The following is a 17,621-nucleotide window of genomic DNA, read 5'->3' on the forward strand; positions in this document are numbered from 1 at the left end:
CAACTTGTCATCGGCTCCAGGATCAGGAGATACGCTGCTGCAGATTCCTTATCCTTCCGCATCCTCTCGTCCCTCGTCTTCTGCTGACCCTTCGAGACAGGTAGGGTGGGAGTCCGGTCAATTCTTACAGCAAGAGCCGTAACGAAGTGGATTTTTTTTTTTTTTTGCTTATTGTTTTGTTCTGAACTTTTCAGAGTTATGAAAATCTAATAAGTGCTCCTTTTATGTCAATGCATTCTGCAGTTAAAATGAATTACACTGAGGGGTGGAAATAGGATTGTGGTTAAGAAACTAGATCTGTGACCAGAGGGCTGAGACTTGCGTTCTATTTTATTATTCTCAAGAGAAATTGATTGCTTCAATAAATAGCAAGCTGCAGAAATGAAAAAAAAAGGAAAACTTTGCCTAAAGTCATTTTGGATAAAAGAGTCTGTCTAAAGAATCTGTTTCCCAGGTCTCACCTTCTAATCCTTGTCCCTCTGAAAGGAATTGAAGGACAGAAGGTGAGCGAGAGGATCGGTGGAGCAGTATATAGCAGAGTGCATAGCTGTTAAAACTCCAAGAATGGTTCAGATCAGGCTTTTAAGGATGTATCCACACTCATCCGTGTTATTGTGCGGTTAGGGTTAGGGTCATTGCCTTGCAATTAAAGGGCCTGGGTTCAAATCCCCCAGTCCTCGTGTAGTACCCTCAATCAAGCTGATTATTCTGAATTGGTGGAGTAAAAATTACCCACATGTATAAAGAGTAAAGTATTTGGAATACAAATGTAAGCTTCTTTGGAGAAAAATATCAGCTAAATTAATAAATATGAACAATTCCTGAAATGGCTATCTGTGCGTTTGAATAAGGCTATTCCAAAATATTCAAGGAGGTTTTATTTGAGGGGTTTACTCCTGCCTCTGTTTTCCACGCAGATGAGGATGAGACTCGAGAACCAGACACCATCCGATATGACTGTCACGATGGCATCGTTAAAGACGATATGTAGAAAGGCCAATTTCCTGAAGGTGAACAAAGCGCACAAAATCGGCCAAAGTTGCTGGTTGAGCCTTTACTAAAAGGAGTTTGTCCAGAGAGTCGTTTCAATAAACCTTTAACTACTCATGAAGATTCAGCTGAATTTATTCTTTCTAAATGAGTCTTTTGCTGTACGTTCGTTCCAAGGTGTGTTTGAAAGAATGAGCAGCACCTTTTTCAATGGGTGGAGTGGATTGAGTTGGGTGTCAGCACCACGTAGGATGGTTACGGACCCCCTCCCCATCAGCCTCCGCATCACCGCAGGAGGGCAGAACCCAATCAGCTCTCTGGGAGGGTCCTTCTTCCCTTTTTCCCCCCTTGGGAACCCTTGCCCCCCCAAGAGGCAGCCCTCCCTCAGGCCGACTGGAGCTCTTACAGCCCTAATGAAAGTAGAGCCTAGGGGACTCGGATGTCACCCCTACAGACGCAAATGTTACACGCGGGAAAGATCGGATGAAGTGGAATAAGACACACCTTACCGAGAGGAAACCACGTTAGGGTGCGGCTGAATACAGAAACAAAAATACAGTTAGAAATAATTACAGGTATAAATATTGTGTAACCCTCATACACGACTAAATTACATACTGTACAGCATATTGGGGAAAAAAAAAAAAGATTTCATCAGTCCACAATTTTAAAATCTTTAAAATGTGCCGAGGGTCAGTTTTCAGCCGACTGGGACTTGCGCTTGGTTTTTCATGCAGAGAGCGGCACCCTTCGCCCTGCAATATTGTATATATTGTTAGTTTAGTTATTAATAGTTTATACAGTATAATAGAAGTGTATCAGAGCGACACCCCAGTTATTGCTGTCCTGACAGTAAGGTTTCATATTTTTGAGATGTGCTTCTGGTGTCAGTTAGTGGGGATGTTAATTCTAGCTAACAGTTCTATGAATGAAACTAAGCAATTTAAATATTGTCAAAGGCATTTCGTTCAGAGCTATGTTTGCTGCTGCTTTGTGGCTGGAAAGTAATCTCGTGGATGATTTTCCGCAAGTGCCAAATGGCATTATGAAAGATCTCAGAGGGCTCCGGATAATCCATCCTGATTTTTTCAAAAAAAAAAAAGAGTATTCTCAAAAGGTGAGAGACACACTGTGTATCAGTCTGCGAGGACTCTGCACCTAACCTTTGTGTTCTCTTTACCCGTCTCAAGTTAGGCAAAGGCCCCGGGACGGATGGCTGTCTTGGGTTGGCCTCTGTTGCTGGCTGCGCTCTGCAGCCCCGTGCAGCTCCTGAGGACCACAGCCATGGTGCTGGACAATGAGGTCCCATTAGGACAGGCTGCCTGGCTGCCAGAAGGCAGGGTCACTCCGGTCCATCTGCCCGAGGACTGTCCCCGGAGGTGAGCAAGAGAACGGACACAGCGGTACACGCAGCAGGATTTCATACATGACCGGTTCTGACGTGGACATATTGCTGTGGTACCCTTGAGCAAGGTCCTCTGACAAGCTCTGCTGCTCCAGTATAAATGTAGGCATTTAAAGACCCTTTAAATATGCAATGTGATTAGGGGAGATGTGTCAGTGACATGGCTAAAAGTGTATTTGGATTTTATGAAGAGACAGCTTGATAGCCCATAATTCTGTCTCTTACTGCTAGGGTGGAATAGCTGCTCCAGCTTCCAAGGGAGCATTCCAGGACATGTCTGAAGATCGGGAGTGCAAATTAGGAAGTGAGGACCCATTTGGATCTGCAACCTTAGATCAGGCGATGATGATGGGGTTTCAACAAGCTCAGCTGAACTTCCTCTTGGGCTGAGCATTGCGCTCACGACTGTGTCTCTTCCCCCAGGTTCTACTTCAAGCTGCAGAAAGGAACCTCCCGCCTGTCCGTGACTGTCATTCCCTGTGATGTGCCCATCGAATGGAGCCTGACCGCCACCGTGCTGGAGGACAAACTCATGAAACCTCATTGTGAGTGTGGGGTCAAGGGATGCTCTTACCTACAAGTGATTCGTAAGATCCCAGAGTATCAAAGGCCCACAGAGTGCTGGGGGCCCAAAGGTAGATCTCTGAGTTTTGGTGTTGGTCCCTATATGTAGACTGGAGGCCAGAGAAGAAGGATAAATGCTCAGGTAGAGGCAGTGTACCACAGAGACTTTTCTCCATCTGGGTGTTAGAGACAAGATGGTAGGATGCTAATGAAGCTGCAGGGGGCTCAGGTTTGGTGATTTGTCACTGCATGCATTCTAAAAAAAAGCCCATCTATTTAGAGAGGGTTATTGGTATCGGTAATCAATATTTCAGTGTAATGATGTTGTGCATGAACACTGACTAACCCACAACCTAACAGGGACCACCAAGAAGAGCGCGCCTGAGATTTGGTGGCGACATCCTGGAAAGGCTGTGAAGATGCATTCCAACGTAGGCAATGCGGTGGACACTTACACCGGCCCAGCTGGTGCACCCGACTCCGTTTACATCGTCAAGCTGCAGTCCAGGGAACAGGACACCAGGGTGTCCGTGTACCTGCAGGAGGGTCGGGGACCCCTGGAGGTTTTCCCAGAGCTACCGGCAGACTCCCACGTCCATGTCATGGGGGTGGGAATGAGTAGCGTAACCCTTCGTTGGGCACCGACCCCCTCAATCCTGAGACTGGAGTCCGGTAGGACAGGGTACCACTACTGTGTGCTGGTCAACCGTAGGCACAACTACAGGGGCTTGTGTGCTGCCCTGGAGGCCATGAGGAGGGAGAGGAAAATGGAAAAGAAGAACCAGCAGGGGGCTATGTCATGGCCTGTGCTCAAAGGGAGGCAGCGGAAGCAGCGAGGATCCCTCCCCGAGGATGATGGGCTCCCCACCTTCTCAGTGGAGAACACCATGAGGTCACCGTGTGTTTGCCGAAGCAAGGAGAATGTATGCACGGCATCTGAGCTGGAGCCCAACAAGCGCTATTACTTTGATGTGTTTGTGATCGACGAGCCTAATGGTACCAGCATGGCGTATGCGGGCACGTCTGCTCGTACACACCCGGAGGCCAAGTCCCTTGCTGGGGTGTCCATCAGACTACGGGAGGGTGAACCCAGAGAGGTGGTTCTTCGGAGCAGCGGCCCGAAGAGCAGCCGGCTCCTCAGCTTCCGGCCACGAGGCTGGCCGCCAAGGGCTCTTCTCACCCTACGGGGCTGCGGCACCCAGCAGGTCAAACTCACGGTCTCCAGTCGGGGGAAGGTCCTGGCAGCCCGGACAGTTGCTGAAGATCTGGCGCAGGTTTGGCTTCAGGGAAGCCCCTCCTACTTTGTGCGCCTGGAGAACACGGCCCCCAACGAGTCCGCCGTGGTGGAGATACAGGCCTCCTCCACTTACCACCGCCAGGCAGTCCCCGTCCTCCCAGCCACGCTCAAGGTGAGGTCCTTCAAGAAGCTGCGGACCTGCAGCTCCGTCACCCTGGCCTGGCACGGCACGGAGGAGAGGAACCTGTACTGCGTTTACCACCGGCGGCTTGGGGACAGACAGCAGACGAACCGCGAAAGGTGTCGGACCCCGGAGTCCCACAGTGACACCGAGCGGGCTGTCTGCAAGTACTTCCAGGAGCTCAACCCTCAGAGAACAGTCACCACAGCTACTGTCAGCGGACTGGAACCTGGAACTGCCTACGTGTTTGACGTGTACATGATGAGGCGCTTTGGGATTGCAGTCAGATACCACAGGAAGACAGTGCACACTAGAAAGGACTGCTGAAGCCTCCTGTCGCCCACTTCCAACTTGCGATTCGTTCCGTATTGTAATATCGGACTGCGCGAACGGAGCTCAGGGTGAGACTTTTTATTAGGGATCCTTTTCAAATCTGGCAGTTGCATCATCAAAGATGTCCCATTTGCCTCACATGCAAGGGACATTTTTGTCATCGCCAATAAAAAGCATTCCATACCTGTTTCAGAAGACTGAATGGAGGAGTACAAAATGATGCCGTGTAATTCACGGGTGTCCTCAGTCTTTACCCATACAATATAAGCGAAAAGTGGGGACATCTGGTAGTGTAGTGGCTAGAGCTGCTGCTGCTGCCTTCAGACCCAAAGGTTGCTGGTTCACATTCCAAATATAGTACCCTTGAGCAAGGTACTTACCCAAAACTGCTCCAGTGAAATAATTGTAAGTAGCTCATCACTGTACATTGCTTTAGAGAAAAATATCAGCTAGAGTAGAAGCGTGACTCCACCTGCTGGAAACCAGTTTTTCATTTGGCGGACAAGTGTGATGAGGGAATGAGGTGCCCTGTCCCTCCCTGCTCTTTTACAGCAGTTCCCAGACATGTAGGACACCAGTGCGTTGCCTTGCTTTCACTCTTCTCTCCAGTTTGTCCCACGGAGGTGTTTATGTGTCATTAGCTTCAGCAGATTGTGTTGGACTATTATTACAATTTGATTCAAGATCTGACCACATTTTATGAGTATTTAATGTAGAAATCCAGGTAATTCCAACTTTGGTCACAAATTTTTTTCTCGCAACTGAAATATACTGAAATATTGTATACTGTCTACTGAAATATTGAAGCATATATAATTTTGAAAGTGATTTTTAGTAGTGGGGGCCGCGGTGGCACGATGGGTTGAACCAGGTCCTGCTCTCCGGTGGGTCTGGAGTTTGACTCCCGCTTGGGGTGCCTTGTGATGGACTGGCATCCCGTCCTGGGTATGTCCCCTCCCCCTCGCGCCCTGTGTTGCCGGGTTAGGCTCCGGTTCCCCGTGACCACGTATGGGACAAGCAGTTCAGAGAGTCTGTGTGTGTGTGTGTGAGGTGTTAAACAGGGGTGGTGCAGCAGGTAGCACAGCTGCCTCACAGTACCTGGAATGTTCATGGGTAGGTCTAAATCAGGCTCAGTGTCAAAGCTGAACACAGTGTGAACTGAACACGGTATGGATACAGCGCAGATGTACCCAGTGAAAATGAGCCGCATGGGCTCCCCTCAGTCCTTTCCTCAAACGCGTCAAAATACAGTAATCTATTAGTTCCACCGAATGACCCTCAACAACATCCTGAAATCAGTACAATTAAAGGGTACGCATAACTGACATGATGGTCTTTTTGGTGCCCATCTGCTATTCCTGGGTCGTTTTGTCATTTAGAATCATAACTTTATGTATTTTGGAAGTTATGTTGTATATTTCTCATGCAGTGGTTTAAGCCTGAATTAAAACTGAGAAATAATTTTCTCTTTCATCATCTGTTGAACCCTTGAGGGTTTGTCTAAAGGATAATAATACATAATAAAAACAAAACAAAACATAAACTGAACACATATCAGTATCGGATATCAATAACTACATGGTAACGGTCAACATTTCTTGACTGTCCCCTTACTTGCACATCTCAGAAGATTACAGTGTAGATGGGTAAGTTACACAGTTCGTACAGATAAATGGCAGTAACTCTTATCCTACATCATTGATCCTTGATTCACGTGTGCTGGTTTCTGGTTAAAATGACCTTGTAATCAATAAACCTCAACTGAGATTATGAATGACTGACACCTTGTATGTCATGTTACGTGTTAAACTGAAAAGCTTATTATAGTCCACGACCAGCTGCAATCTGTAAGAAAATGCTAAAGCAGGAATTCTTAACCTGGAGTCCACAAACTCTGTGGGGGGTCCATAGATGGGCTTCAAGGGGTTTTTAAATGACAAATTTACTTACATTATTTGCTTAGCGGACACTCTCCTCCTAAGCAACTGACAGTGAACACCATATAGTGTTTAGTTGGCATCTTTTCACCCAAGGTAAATTACGGTACTAGATATAGCAGTCAATCACACATCTGTACAGAGCAACACTTTCTCACACAGTGGACAGAGTCACCAATCCACCTGTTGCACATCTTTATAAAAAGACAAAAAATATACATATATATTTTTTTTTTTTTTTCCCATGCCATTACTACTTCTGGCTTTGTGAAGACAAGTGTCATAAATTGAGAGCAATAGATTCTGCAAATTTATAGACTTATTTTTAGAAGGTTTCCATAGTTTTCACCAGATTCTTTAAAGGGCTCAGCAGCAGAGAAAAGGTTGAGAACCTCTGTAATAGAGGTGCGAATTAGCATGTGTCTTTTAAGGGCAGCAGCTTGTGTGAGTAAAATAAGAAAATCAATCAGCTAATTTTTATTGCACACAATGACAGAACGGGACAAACATTTTAAATTTCATGCAGATTTATTCTCCTTTTTTGTCATCAACAGATCCAAACAGTAATGCAAAAATTCAAACAGCAATGATGACAATGGTCTGCAATGTTCAAGTCATTATATCGATTTAAAGCAGGCAATATAAATGTCTTTCAGCTGTAAACACACCTGTGCATTCTAAGGTTTCTTAGATCGGAGTAATTCTTGCCACACTTATCACACATGTACAGCTTTTCTCCCGTGTGAATCCTCTTGTGTGTTCGAAGGTGACTCCCTTGACTAAAAGTCTTCCCGCACTTGTCACAGCTGTATGGCTTCTCCCCCGTGTGGATGCGCTGATGCAGCTTAAGGCTGTACGCATTATTGAACCTCTTGTCACACATGTCGCAGCTGTACGGCCTCTCGCCTGTGTGGATGCGCTGGTGTAAATTAAGGTTACTCTGCTGAGTGAAACTCTTCCCGCAGTATTTGCAGCCAAAGGGTTTCTCTCCCGTGTGAATGCGCTGGTGTATTTTCAGGTTAACGGCTTGACGGAAATTCTTGCCGCATAAGGAGCAGCTGAAAGGTTTCTGTCCCGTATGAATTCGTTGATGTATTTTAAGGTTGACAGACTGGCGGAAACTCCGCCCACAGGTAACACAGGTAAATGGTTTCTGTCCTGTGTGAATCAGCATGTGTATTTTAAGGGTAACGGATCGCGTGAAACTCCTTTGACATATAAGACATGGAAACGCCTTCTCTCCTGTATGAATCCGCTGGTGCCTATTAAGGTTCTGAGCGAGATTAAAACTCTTTCCGCAAACAACACAGCTAAACGGCTTCTCTCCGGTGTGAATTATTTGATGCGTTTTGAGATGCGCCGCCTTATTAAAACATTTTCCGCACACGTCGCACTTGTATGGTTTCTCCCCTGTGTGAATTCTCTGATGTTCGTTGAGGCTGTGCTTCTGCGTAAAGGTCTTCCCGCACTGCGTGCAGCTGAACGGTTTCTCCCCTGTGTGGATTCGCTCGTGTGACTTCAGGTGGCTCAGCTTGCAGAAGCACTTGTCGCAGCTGTTGCAGCTGTACAGTTTCTCTGCTTTTCCACTCATCGCACCACGGGCCTGCCGATTCATACCACATTCAGTGTAGTCGTTTGCTTCCCTTTCACAGTCTTGCCTGGACCCTGCTACATTCAGGTCCTGCTGCCCTGTTCTGTCAGCAAGCGTGTCTTGAGGTCCACCTTCGTTCACATCTCTGCCTTCATCATCCAAACAAGATGCTGCAGCTGAATCATAAAATCTTAGTTTAAAAACATAATATAAACATGGTTTTTAACGGCAATTTTGGTCGATACTGTGCACTTACTCTGTGTATTGGTCTTTATTCCTTCCAACAGATCATCGTTCCCAGAGCTGTTGTCATGGCCTGCTTTCCCAATCATGAGCGATTTAAGGCTATGCTGACTTATGCCTGTAAACTAAAAATAGGTCTTCTATAATTTCTTGCAAACACTGAATGTAAAATGGAAAATTATATTCACAAGGCTAAATGGTCTCATTCAAAAACAACACAAAACTGGATGTGGACAACTGGGGAAGCTGCAAATAATTGGAATTCACAAAACACAAGCTATACAGCAAAGTGAACTGACCTCTTTCACTGGAGATGTGTGACTGATTTCTTTTTTCAAAGGCAAACTGAGCTCTGCATCTCCTGCTGTATGTTTTGGGAACAGAAAATGTAAAATACATAAGTTTAATTTATTAAAATCAATGTAAATTTATTAATTGCATTACATAAAAGAACTATTATAATATGAACTACACAGAGCCACCATTACTGTTACTACTGCACTTCCTTTCAAATAGGGTGACCACCAAACTGTGGGCTCTTGTACTTTCTAGTCATTAGCTATCAATCAGCACCACATCTGGTTAAGGTCAAGTATTCGAGGGCAAAATGTGATTTTCTGGAATATCAGACTCAACAAAGGACCAGCACAAAACAAACAGCAACTTAATCACGTTATGTGAAAAAATAAAATTCACAAAATGAAGTCAGATGACTTCAACCCACAAGAATGGGTCAAATGACTGCAGTAACAGTGTTTGACAGTATACTTAAAACTATATGAAATGGAAGACAGACCCCTTTCTCCAATGGTTTGGAAATGCAGAGAACACCCTCGTTTTCCACGCTTGTTCTCATCATGTTCCCCTGGAGCTTTCAGCAAAGCAGACTCAACCAACTGTAATTTAGTCTCATCCACGAGTCTGATGATCTTGTCCACAGCAGCATTACTAAGTGTTTCCAAGGCAGAGGCAAACTGTACCTGGAAAGTAAATAAAGATCAAATTTCCCAAAAGTAAGACCGCTGAAGGAATTTTTTCAAATGACCAAACCTAATATAGCAGCCAAAATTAACTCAGTTTTATCCAGTAATGGTTTTGGTGATCACCAGAAGGACATGGATTAAGGCAAGGTGGTCTCTGGATGGGGTACAGACTGCTTATACAATGAGGAAATTAACTGCTCAACATATCAATGCAAGACTCGAGTTCTGTATTCATTCTTTCACTCAGCATACTTGTTTACTCATTTCTTTACACTGCAAAGGACCCAGGTTCAAACCCTGGCTCCCACTGTAATACCCTGGAGCAACATACCCTGATCTCTCACTCACTCACTCACTCACTATTATCCAATTCAGCATAGCAGTAGTCTGGAGTCCATTCTCAAAGAAAAGACCCTAGGCTAATTAATACATCTTAGTTTGCGCCAGTAAAAATTACCCAGTTTTTTCAACTGGCAAATCATTAAAAATTGCTAAGCACACAAAACATGTATAGATATCAGCTGAATTAATAAATGTGAATGTTATTTCTACCACTTAAAGCCTTCTAAAGACAAGTGCAAACAAGGCTTTTGTCGTCTACCAACCTCTGTGGAGGTTCAACTCACTGTTGCTTCGTGATAAAATATTTGTTGATTTCATTAACTCTGCTGACTCATTTATTGATATAAACAAATCAGAGACAATTCCTTTCTCTTTACTTTGGGAATCTTGCCGTGAGAGGCCAGATAATACAGTCAGCTCACTTGATTAAGGCTCAGAGATCTGTCCTTTATCACCCTCTAGACATCAGTAAGGCTTTTGCATCTTACTATTTTACTGAATGAATGTTCCATCCTTTATAAACCAGAAATTCCAGCTAACTAATAATGGATAACAATCTGGGTGGTTTACAGATCCCAACAGATGACTCATCTCTCCCCACTGACTGATATTCCACAACAAACTATACCTTTTGCTTTTAGAAACATAGTTAACAGTCTTTGAGAAACAAACAGAGCTATAACACATTTATTCAAACCTCTATATCCGTTCTTCTGAAAAAAGGAAATGTTCCTATTCCAGTCCCTTTAGTAATTTTGAATGTGGATATTAAGATCCTTGCTAAAACAGCTGCCACAACATTAAAACTTATTCTTCCCACTGCAGCAACAGAGAGGATTTATTAAAGCGTGTCACTCTTTTACTAATATTAGAAAGCTGCTTGACCGCACTGTGTCACACTTCTCAGTTATGTGGAAGTCCGTTTCTGATGAAGAATTAAATCTGTCGGTTGGACTAATATACACTTCTCCACATGCTAATGTCTGCACAACTTTAACAGATCACCATACTTTCTTCTGACAACATGCAAACATAAGGGATGCCCACTGTCCCGTCTTGCTTGCAATCAACACAAACACTACCTGTATCAAAATACCAGCATTATTTCAAAGAATTACAAGAGGGGAAGTCAATTTTGAGTATCCTTCTATACAGATGAGCTCCTGCTCTACATCACTGACCTAAAGCCAGCACTTGTAAAGTAATATCACTTCTGGAGGATTATGGTGTTTTTATGGTTCCATAAATTTAATTACCAAAATTATGGAAATGCTTTTACAATTGTTCTCTCAAACTTTTGCTTCCTCATTTTTAGATAAGAATTAAAATATCTGAGGATTCATATTGCCTGGTAGTCCAAATTGCTGCCGCTGAACTTCTCTCCACTCTTAGAGCAAGTAAAGTAAAACTGACTTTCAGCAATGGAGTAGTTGCCACTCTGTCTTGCAGGGAGAACTAAAATCCGTGAAAATGTCCATATTACCCAAGTTTTTGGTATGTCTTTCAATGTATTCCTTTGTTCATGTTTTCAAATCCTCAGCCAGATGGCATCAACATTTTTATGGAATGATAATCACCAACAGTTAACAGAAAATTACTCCAGCGACTGGGCTCTGCAGGTTTGGGGTGGGTAGAGAGGTTTATGTTTGGTTTGTGTGTGTGTCTATACACACACGCCATATATATGTGTGTATGAGTACATCATGTATATGTACTCCATGCCATTTTTGTTGTTTTATTTGGTATTTTATTTACATACACACACACACACACACACACACAAAATATAGACAGATATAAATAAAATCCCAAATAAAAACAAGAACAGTGTGGAGTACAACACGCTGGGCAATAAAATTGATTTTGCACAATTCAAACTTTAATTCATAAATAAAAACAGAAACAGCTAAAAGTTGAAGAAGAAACACCATTCAGCCCAAGAACTTGTGACGTAATGATCAGCACGTACGTACGTCAAGTTGCACGTACGACCTCCCAAAATCCACCATATCGATGTGCGCATGCGTGAGTGTAAGTGGCATGAAAATGTTTACAACGTGGAAGAATGAAAAATTTAATCAATTTAACACATTCAGAGAACCATACGTCTGTGGTTTATATCAAAGGCGAAGATCCTAAATAGTGATTATGTTCCTAGAAAGAAGGTTAAATTCAGCTTCTGCCTTCTCCAAATCACAAATGAGTCTGCGACTCACTCACCGTAAGCGCACTCTCTGTGTGTAATCTCCCGGCTTTTAAGGCTTCATTTTCATCCTCACCCCGTGATAATTCCAGGCGTAACCCGAAGGAAGAGCCCTCTTCCACAAGTTTGCCCATCTCCTCCACGGCTGCTTTGACAAACAAATCCATGATGGAGACCAACTGTGTCTGAAAAACCAGGCAGTTTGACATCTTTACCGCCGACGGTCACGAGATTTTTTTTTTTTTCTGTCAGAATTATTTAGAAAAGATGCATCAAAGCCACTAAAATGACAACCAAGGACGAATTAATACATAAAAATCTGAGTTGTATCACAACCGGTAATAGTTTATCACTGATAAGACAATGTCCTTTAACCTTGGAGAGAACCACTGTGTTTAAAGTGTGGTGCTGCCCTCTACCGTGCAGGAGGACGAATCACAAACACACGGGAAATGATTGTAATTTAAACTCCCGTAAAAATATAGCTCAGTAAAACAGTACACTTTGGAAAAAAATAAAATACCAGTTGTTAGCACTTCTCCTTTGCGCTTAAACCATCAAACAGTTTTTCCAAAATAACAATTTACATACTCAAGTATACTAAGCAAATTTTAAGTAGTTCAACAAAATACATCAACGTTCTCGCAAACCGTTCTCCACAAATTAACCGCTGCCTGAAGAACCTCTTCGAAAAATTTGCGTGTCCCGCGCACACACGTCGAAGGCAGCGCGATGACGTAGGCTGGGGGCGCGCTCGTGCATTGGCGGTGGCGCGCTTTTTTTTTTGTTGTTTTTAGAACGCGGCTACGTCTCGCGCCAAATCTTGTCAGAGAGAGGAGAGGAAAGTGCTGCAGTCGCGTAAAAACAAGGTAATGAATAGTCTGATAATTTCTATTTCAGCTGTTTACCCTTAAGATTAGTCTAGAATTTAGAAGACACTACATAACGTGCGTTTGTTTTGTAACTTACCACATGATCGAATGATACGCCTTCTCAGCGGCTTCTCCCGGTAAACTAAGCTTCTTTAGCGTTATAACTATAATTTAGTTATTAATTATCATCTCTGTTTAGAATTCTGTGGTGATATTGTAGCTGTTAAAAATGTCCTTCATGAATTTGTTTCGGTTTATAACTGCAGCTGCTTAAAGTTGCTAGCTAGGTTAGCAAGACGACGACATCATCATGATGATCATCATTCATTCATTGAATAAAAAGTGTCATGTTTCTGTTTCCGCCGGTAAATCTACAGTCAGATTTTTTTATATATATATATATATATATATATATATATATATATATAACCAATAGTCTTATTAATAGTGATGTCACCCGGAACTGCCCTTTCCAGGATTCAGCACTGGTAGTTGGTCGGTAGTAATTCACTGTGACAACTGAACTCGAAAGAGAACCAGTAGCCAGCAGGTGGTGCACCAGTTAAGACTTTGTAAGTTGTACGTACAGTGTGAACCATCAACTTACCCGTTATTTCAGCGTGGTATGTTGCAAATGCATCAGTGTCAAGGATGCCGGTATGAGGGGCCCAGGCTCATACAGGATGGTGGTGTTCCCCTACAGGAACATTCCGGAGTGAGAGATGGGTCTGCTGGAACGATGCGAGGAGCTCTTCCGAACCACCAACCTCTACGAGGTGCTGGGTGTCACAAAGACAGCGTCAGATGCTGAGGTGCGCCGCGGCTACTACAAAGTGTCCCTGCAAGTTCATCCCGACAGAGCTGCCGATGACCCACGCGCCACCGAGAAATTCCAGGTGTGTCCGTGGAGCTTTGGGGTCCGAATTCTGGGGGTGCTTCCTGCACGCACGGATGAGCGCAGTATAAAGTCTTTAGTTTTTGATATTCACTATTCCTTGTATGTTTGTCTACACATCTGGGAAAGGATAGCTTTGACATGCAGCTTTTACAGGCTCTTGGGAAGGTGTATGCGGTGCTGAGTGACAAGGAGCAGAGGGCTGTGTATGACGAACAAGGGATTGTGGATGAGGAGTCGGACTCTCTGAGCCAGGATCGCAACTGGGAGGAGTACTGGAGACTGCTGTTCCCCAAAGTAATATCCAGTCCAGTGCTCAGGCTTCATTTGTGTTTTTCTTATTTTGGTCCAAAATACAGTGTGTGCTTGTCTGCATTGTGGTTAATGTAGCTCTTAAGGCCATGGACTTGTAAACTGAGTTACTGAGGAGAAACCTTGCTGTAGCACTGCTCAGCAAAGTACCCAAAAATTACTTATGTAAATGTTATACATGTTAACTTGTGGATAAAATCAAAGGTGACTGAATGAGGATGACTTTACAGCAGTCATAGCATAGCGTCATTCATTCAGAGTTGTGAACGGTAAGTGTGTCTTTTCGTCTCCTTGTCATAGATCACGGTGGAGGACATCATGAATTTTGAGAAGAAGTACAAGGGTACTGAGGAGGAGAAGGAGGATTTGTGCAGACTGTACCTGCAGTTCAAGGGCAACATGGACCTCATCATGGACTCGGCACTGTGCTGCACCCATGAAGATGAAGCCCGCATCACGAGCATCGTCCAGAGCGCCATCGATTCTGGCGAACTGCCTGCCTTTCGCGCCTTTACCCACGAAAGTGAAAAGAAAAAGAAAAATCGCAAGCGGAAGGTACCGCATCTCCCCCAGCCAACTTAGCCTTCTGACATGCTGTGGTTCGGGGTCTCTGCTGCATGATTGGACTGGCATGCGGTGCTGATGACACATGCCAAACAGAAGTGTTTCTGTTACCAGGCCGATAAGGAGCGGAAGGAGGCGGAAGAAATGCAGAAGGAGATGGGTGTGAACTCTGAGGACAGCCTGGTTGCAATACTCAAGGTAAGTCACCCAGGCCGCTGATGCACCAAAAGTGTTGTAAAGTACACCTTCAGCAGTCTTTGTATAAGTGTACATAAGAGCTTTCTGTTACATATTGTTCTCCGGGAACTAATGGTTTATATTTCATTCATGAATTTTAGCAAAAGCAGAAGTCCAGAGAACAGGGATTCAACTCATTCCTTGCAGATTTGGAGGCCAAGTATACAAAAAAAGAAGGGAAAGGTGGAAAGAGAGGCAAAAAGTGATGGGACCTCTATTCAGAATTTTGCTTTAAAAGGTTTGTCAGCTCTGGGTTACCACCCCTAGAACGGACGGTCTCGACTGAATAACAACACTGCAAATTTGTGTCACCACTTCACACCTGATTCAGGGCTGGGCTTTTGCTTAGACGTGTGTGTTTGTATGCAACAGAAGGACTGAATGTACATTTTCTTCCTCTGGAGCAGATTATTCCCACAAAAGGGAATGACTGAAATATTGTCATAAATGAAATGTAGTTCTAAAGCAAACATATTGCAGAATTCACAGTGAGTTCTTATAAACAAGGGTGGGACTGACTGCTGCAGTGACTGACCCACCAGCCGCTGCTGCGGGAGCAATAAATGTTTTTATAGGCAGGGGAGGGAAAATGGCATGATGGATTGCAGCATAAATGTAATGTGATTTTCACTTTGCATTTTGCTGTCAGTAATGTTTTAGTTAGGTCATCCTTTCATAGTGGTAAGAACTATTTTCATAAAAGTTAATAATTGTAATGCTGTAACATATTGGGCAAATGCTGTGTGCTTACAACCAAATGTAAAGATGTGGAAAAGCAAAATTGCCACATTTTCTGAAACTTTCAGAAATTTAAAAATGTGCTTGGACTTGGTTTGAATAGGTATGATGTCTCACATTGTGTAAAGGGGGAATGTATTTGTCATTCAATCACTTGAATATGTAAGCTTTCTGTCATTTGTTTGTTTGATGACGTGTTCACTATAACACCTAGGAACAATTGTTCCCCCCCAAAAAAAAACAATCATGTATTTTGTCCATAGGAATTCTGCACTCTGTGTTTTTTTTTTTGTGATGTGTTATTCACAAACTTAGAATCTTCCACTACAATTATTTCTAAGTGTTTTGTAAGTTATTTCAAATTAAAGTTTAAAAGCGATATGTCTTGATTACACCAGTTCTTCCCGATAGAAGGTTTCATATACATTTGATTTTTTTTAATGGTTTTAAGATGGTGCAATTTTTAAAAAGAACCCTTAGTGTCTTGAATACAGCATTTTTACAAATGGAGTTTTTATCTGAAACGTTACATGAAATACTGTGGTAGCATGTCAGTAATGTTGCCTTGTTGGATTTATGGGATGATGATGGAATGTGAAGAAATGTGTTTCTGTGATAACCTTTTAACTGCCTGCCATGAAGGGTTTAAACCAGAAAGACCCAGGAGAGCACTGCCTCATGGATGTGTTCCCACTCGGTCTTCTGGGTAATGGGTTAGCGGGAGCCACAGTAGAACCTGATGGACCCGACCGCTGATGTAGCCTGGGAGGAGGCAGTGCGGTAACTAACATCGTCATTATGGTGAAAGGGGGGCTTGAGGTATGAAACAGCAGAGTGATGCACTGCACTGTGAACACTGTAAGCTCCTTTAAGTAACCTTTACCCCAGCTGAGTGGAGTTACTCCACCAAGAAAAATTTTATCTGAGAAGTCAAAGGGAGCAAAAGGAGAAACATGAGTAGAATCTACACCAAAGTATGATGACTTTGCACTTGAAATATACAGATTAGCTTGATCATTTGATTGATTTCTGGGTATCTGTTTCAGAGCAATTATACAAAATAAGCAGAACATTTTGATTTCAAATGCACAAATTAAACACGTGGTTTAAAGGTGAATCTAAAGTAGCCCATTCTGTGTGTATGTGTGTATTAAATTGCTTTGCTTTGTGAATGGTTGTGTAATTTTAAGTAACATGATGTGTATCTAACATTGTAATTTGCCTTGGACAATGGTAATAACTAAATACATAATTATATATTTAGTTATTATATATGAAGTGTTATATGTTTTATTATATATAATAACTAATGACAGCCAGTAGTGTAGTGGTTAGAGGTTTGTAATGGTTGCAGGTTTGATCCCCATCTCCGCCTGTAGTACCCATGAGTAAGGTACTTACAAGATGCACAGCCTGTGTGTGCTTTGCAAGGGTTTCCTCCCATTTCAAGAGAACTGGGGAGTACATGGCCCACAATGTGTCAATATGTATGCGTGTGAGTTGCATTGGTATATTAGTGCAGTGGAGCCAAAGTTGTCAGCTAAAACCTAGTTCATAATCAAAAGTAAGTCGCTTTGGAGAAAGGCTTCTGCTAAATGAAGAAACATCAATGACTGAACATGTTGCACCAATCAGCTGTCAGCATTTGTGATAAATCCAAATCCATTCCTCCTGTATGCAAAGAAATGCATACTCATAAGTCAAAGTGGGGGTATTAAACAAAACTAGTGAAGCTGAATTTCCGTAACTGCGGTGGGTGTATCTCGGGTACGAATGTGTACCATACACACAATTTCCCTTAAGAATTTCACGATACTATACACGGTACCTGTATCTATGACAATAAACTTGAAACTTGAATAGACACATTAAATATTTCAACAGAATATAAACTAATGATAGCAGAAATTTATTGATTAAATTCAAAGAAAGATTTTAACGTATTTTTGTGTACGGTGACTGTAAATCAAAATGTTACCTTCATGGTAACATCA

General features: G+C 43.0%; 3 protein-coding genes across 6 annotated transcripts; 2 read left to right on the forward strand and 1 right to left on the reverse strand.

The window, feature by feature from the left end:
- On the forward strand, nt 1-4,983 carry LOC108939685 (protein NDNF-like). Of its 2 annotated transcripts, XM_018761225.2 has the most exons (4): nt 1-100; nt 2,181-2,369; nt 2,819-2,940; nt 3,320-4,983. In XM_018761225.2, exons 2-4 carry the CDS (start codon nt 2,203-2,205, stop codon nt 4,702-4,704), a joined length of 1,674 nt encoding a protein of 557 aa, XP_018616741.2. In that variant the 5' UTR covers nt 1-100; nt 2,181-2,202; the 3' UTR covers nt 4,705-4,983. The 2 variants fall into 2 exon arrangements, with proteins under 2 accessions (XP_018616741.2, XP_018616742.2); XM_018761226.2 differs by lacking the exon at nt 1-100 and having other exon boundaries at nt 2,120-2,369.
- Nucleotides 4,984-7,175: 2,192 nt separating this feature from the next.
- On the reverse strand, nt 7,176-12,596 carry LOC108939686 (zinc finger protein OZF). 3 transcript variants are annotated; one of them, XM_018761229.1, is made up of 6 exons: nt 12,533-12,596; nt 12,027-12,194; nt 9,278-9,461; nt 8,781-8,845; nt 8,495-8,606; nt 7,176-8,414 (listed from the first exon to the last, which is right to left on the reverse strand). In XM_018761229.1, the coding sequence occupies exons 2-6, from the start codon at nt 12,174-12,176 to the stop codon at nt 7,300-7,302; spliced, it is 1,626 nt and encodes a 541-aa protein (XP_018616745.1). In that variant the 5' UTR covers nt 12,177-12,194; nt 12,533-12,596; the 3' UTR covers nt 7,176-7,299. The 3 variants fall into 3 exon arrangements, with proteins under 3 accessions (XP_018616745.1, XP_018616744.1, XP_018616743.1); XM_018761228.1 differs by lacking the exon at nt 12,533-12,596 and having other exon boundaries at nt 8,781-8,842; nt 12,027-12,314; XM_018761227.1 differs by lacking the exon at nt 12,533-12,596 and having other exon boundaries at nt 12,027-12,314.
- Nucleotides 12,597-12,793: 197 nt separating this feature from the next.
- dnajc9 (DnaJ (Hsp40) homolog, subfamily C, member 9) lies at nt 12,794-15,901 on the forward strand. Its single transcript, XM_018761231.1, has 6 exons — nt 12,794-12,878; nt 13,585-13,777; nt 13,933-14,073; nt 14,389-14,643; nt 14,767-14,850; nt 14,991-15,901. Exons 2-6 carry the CDS (start codon nt 13,604-13,606, stop codon nt 15,093-15,095), a joined length of 759 nt encoding a protein of 252 aa, XP_018616747.1. The 5' UTR covers nt 12,794-12,878; nt 13,585-13,603; the 3' UTR covers nt 15,096-15,901.
- Nucleotides 15,902-17,621: the final 1,720 nt, after the last annotated feature.

Source organism: Scleropages formosus, chromosome 24 (genome assembly GCF_900964775.1).
Source record: "Scleropages formosus chromosome 24, fSclFor1.1, whole genome shotgun sequence".
NCBI classification, from domain to species: Eukaryota; Metazoa; Chordata; class Actinopteri; order Osteoglossiformes; family Osteoglossidae; genus Scleropages; species Scleropages formosus.

Bases quoted from the DNA above. Each gene is read 5' to 3' on its own strand.
- dnajc9 (XM_018761231.1), top strand. From the start codon at position 13,604: ATGGGTCTGCTGGAACGATGCGAGGAGCTCTTCCGAACCACCAACCTC. The intron at 14,074-14,388 runs GTAATATCCAGT...TCCTTGTCATAG, and splicing joins GGAGACTGCTGTTCCCCAAA to ATCACGGTGGAGGACATCAT. The intron at 14,851-14,990 runs GTAAGTCACCCA...CATGAATTTTAG, and splicing joins GCCTGGTTGCAATACTCAAG to CAAAAGCAGAAGTCCAGAGA.
- LOC108939685 (XM_018761225.2), top strand. From the start codon at position 2,203: ATGGCTGTCTTGGGTTGGCCTCTGTTGCTGGCTGCGCTCTGCAGCCCC. The intron at 2,370-2,818 runs GTGAGCAAGAGA...CTCTTCCCCCAG, and splicing joins CCCGAGGACTGTCCCCGGAG to GTTCTACTTCAAGCTGCAGA. The intron at 2,941-3,319 runs GTGAGTGTGGGG...ACAACCTAACAG, and splicing joins CAAACTCATGAAACCTCATT to GGACCACCAAGAAGAGCGCG.
- LOC108939686 (XM_018761227.1), bottom strand. From the start codon at position 12,218: ATGTCAAACTGCCTGGTTTTTCAGACACAGTTGGTCTCCATCATGGAT. The intron at 8,846-9,277 runs GTCTGTCTTCCA...CAAAACATACAG, and splicing joins CCAAACCATTGGAGAAAGGG to CAGGAGATGCAGAGCTCAGT. The intron at 8,607-8,780 runs GTCAGTTCACTT...ACCTATTTTTAG, and splicing joins ACACATCTCCAGTGAAAGAG to TTTACAGGCATAAGTCAGCA.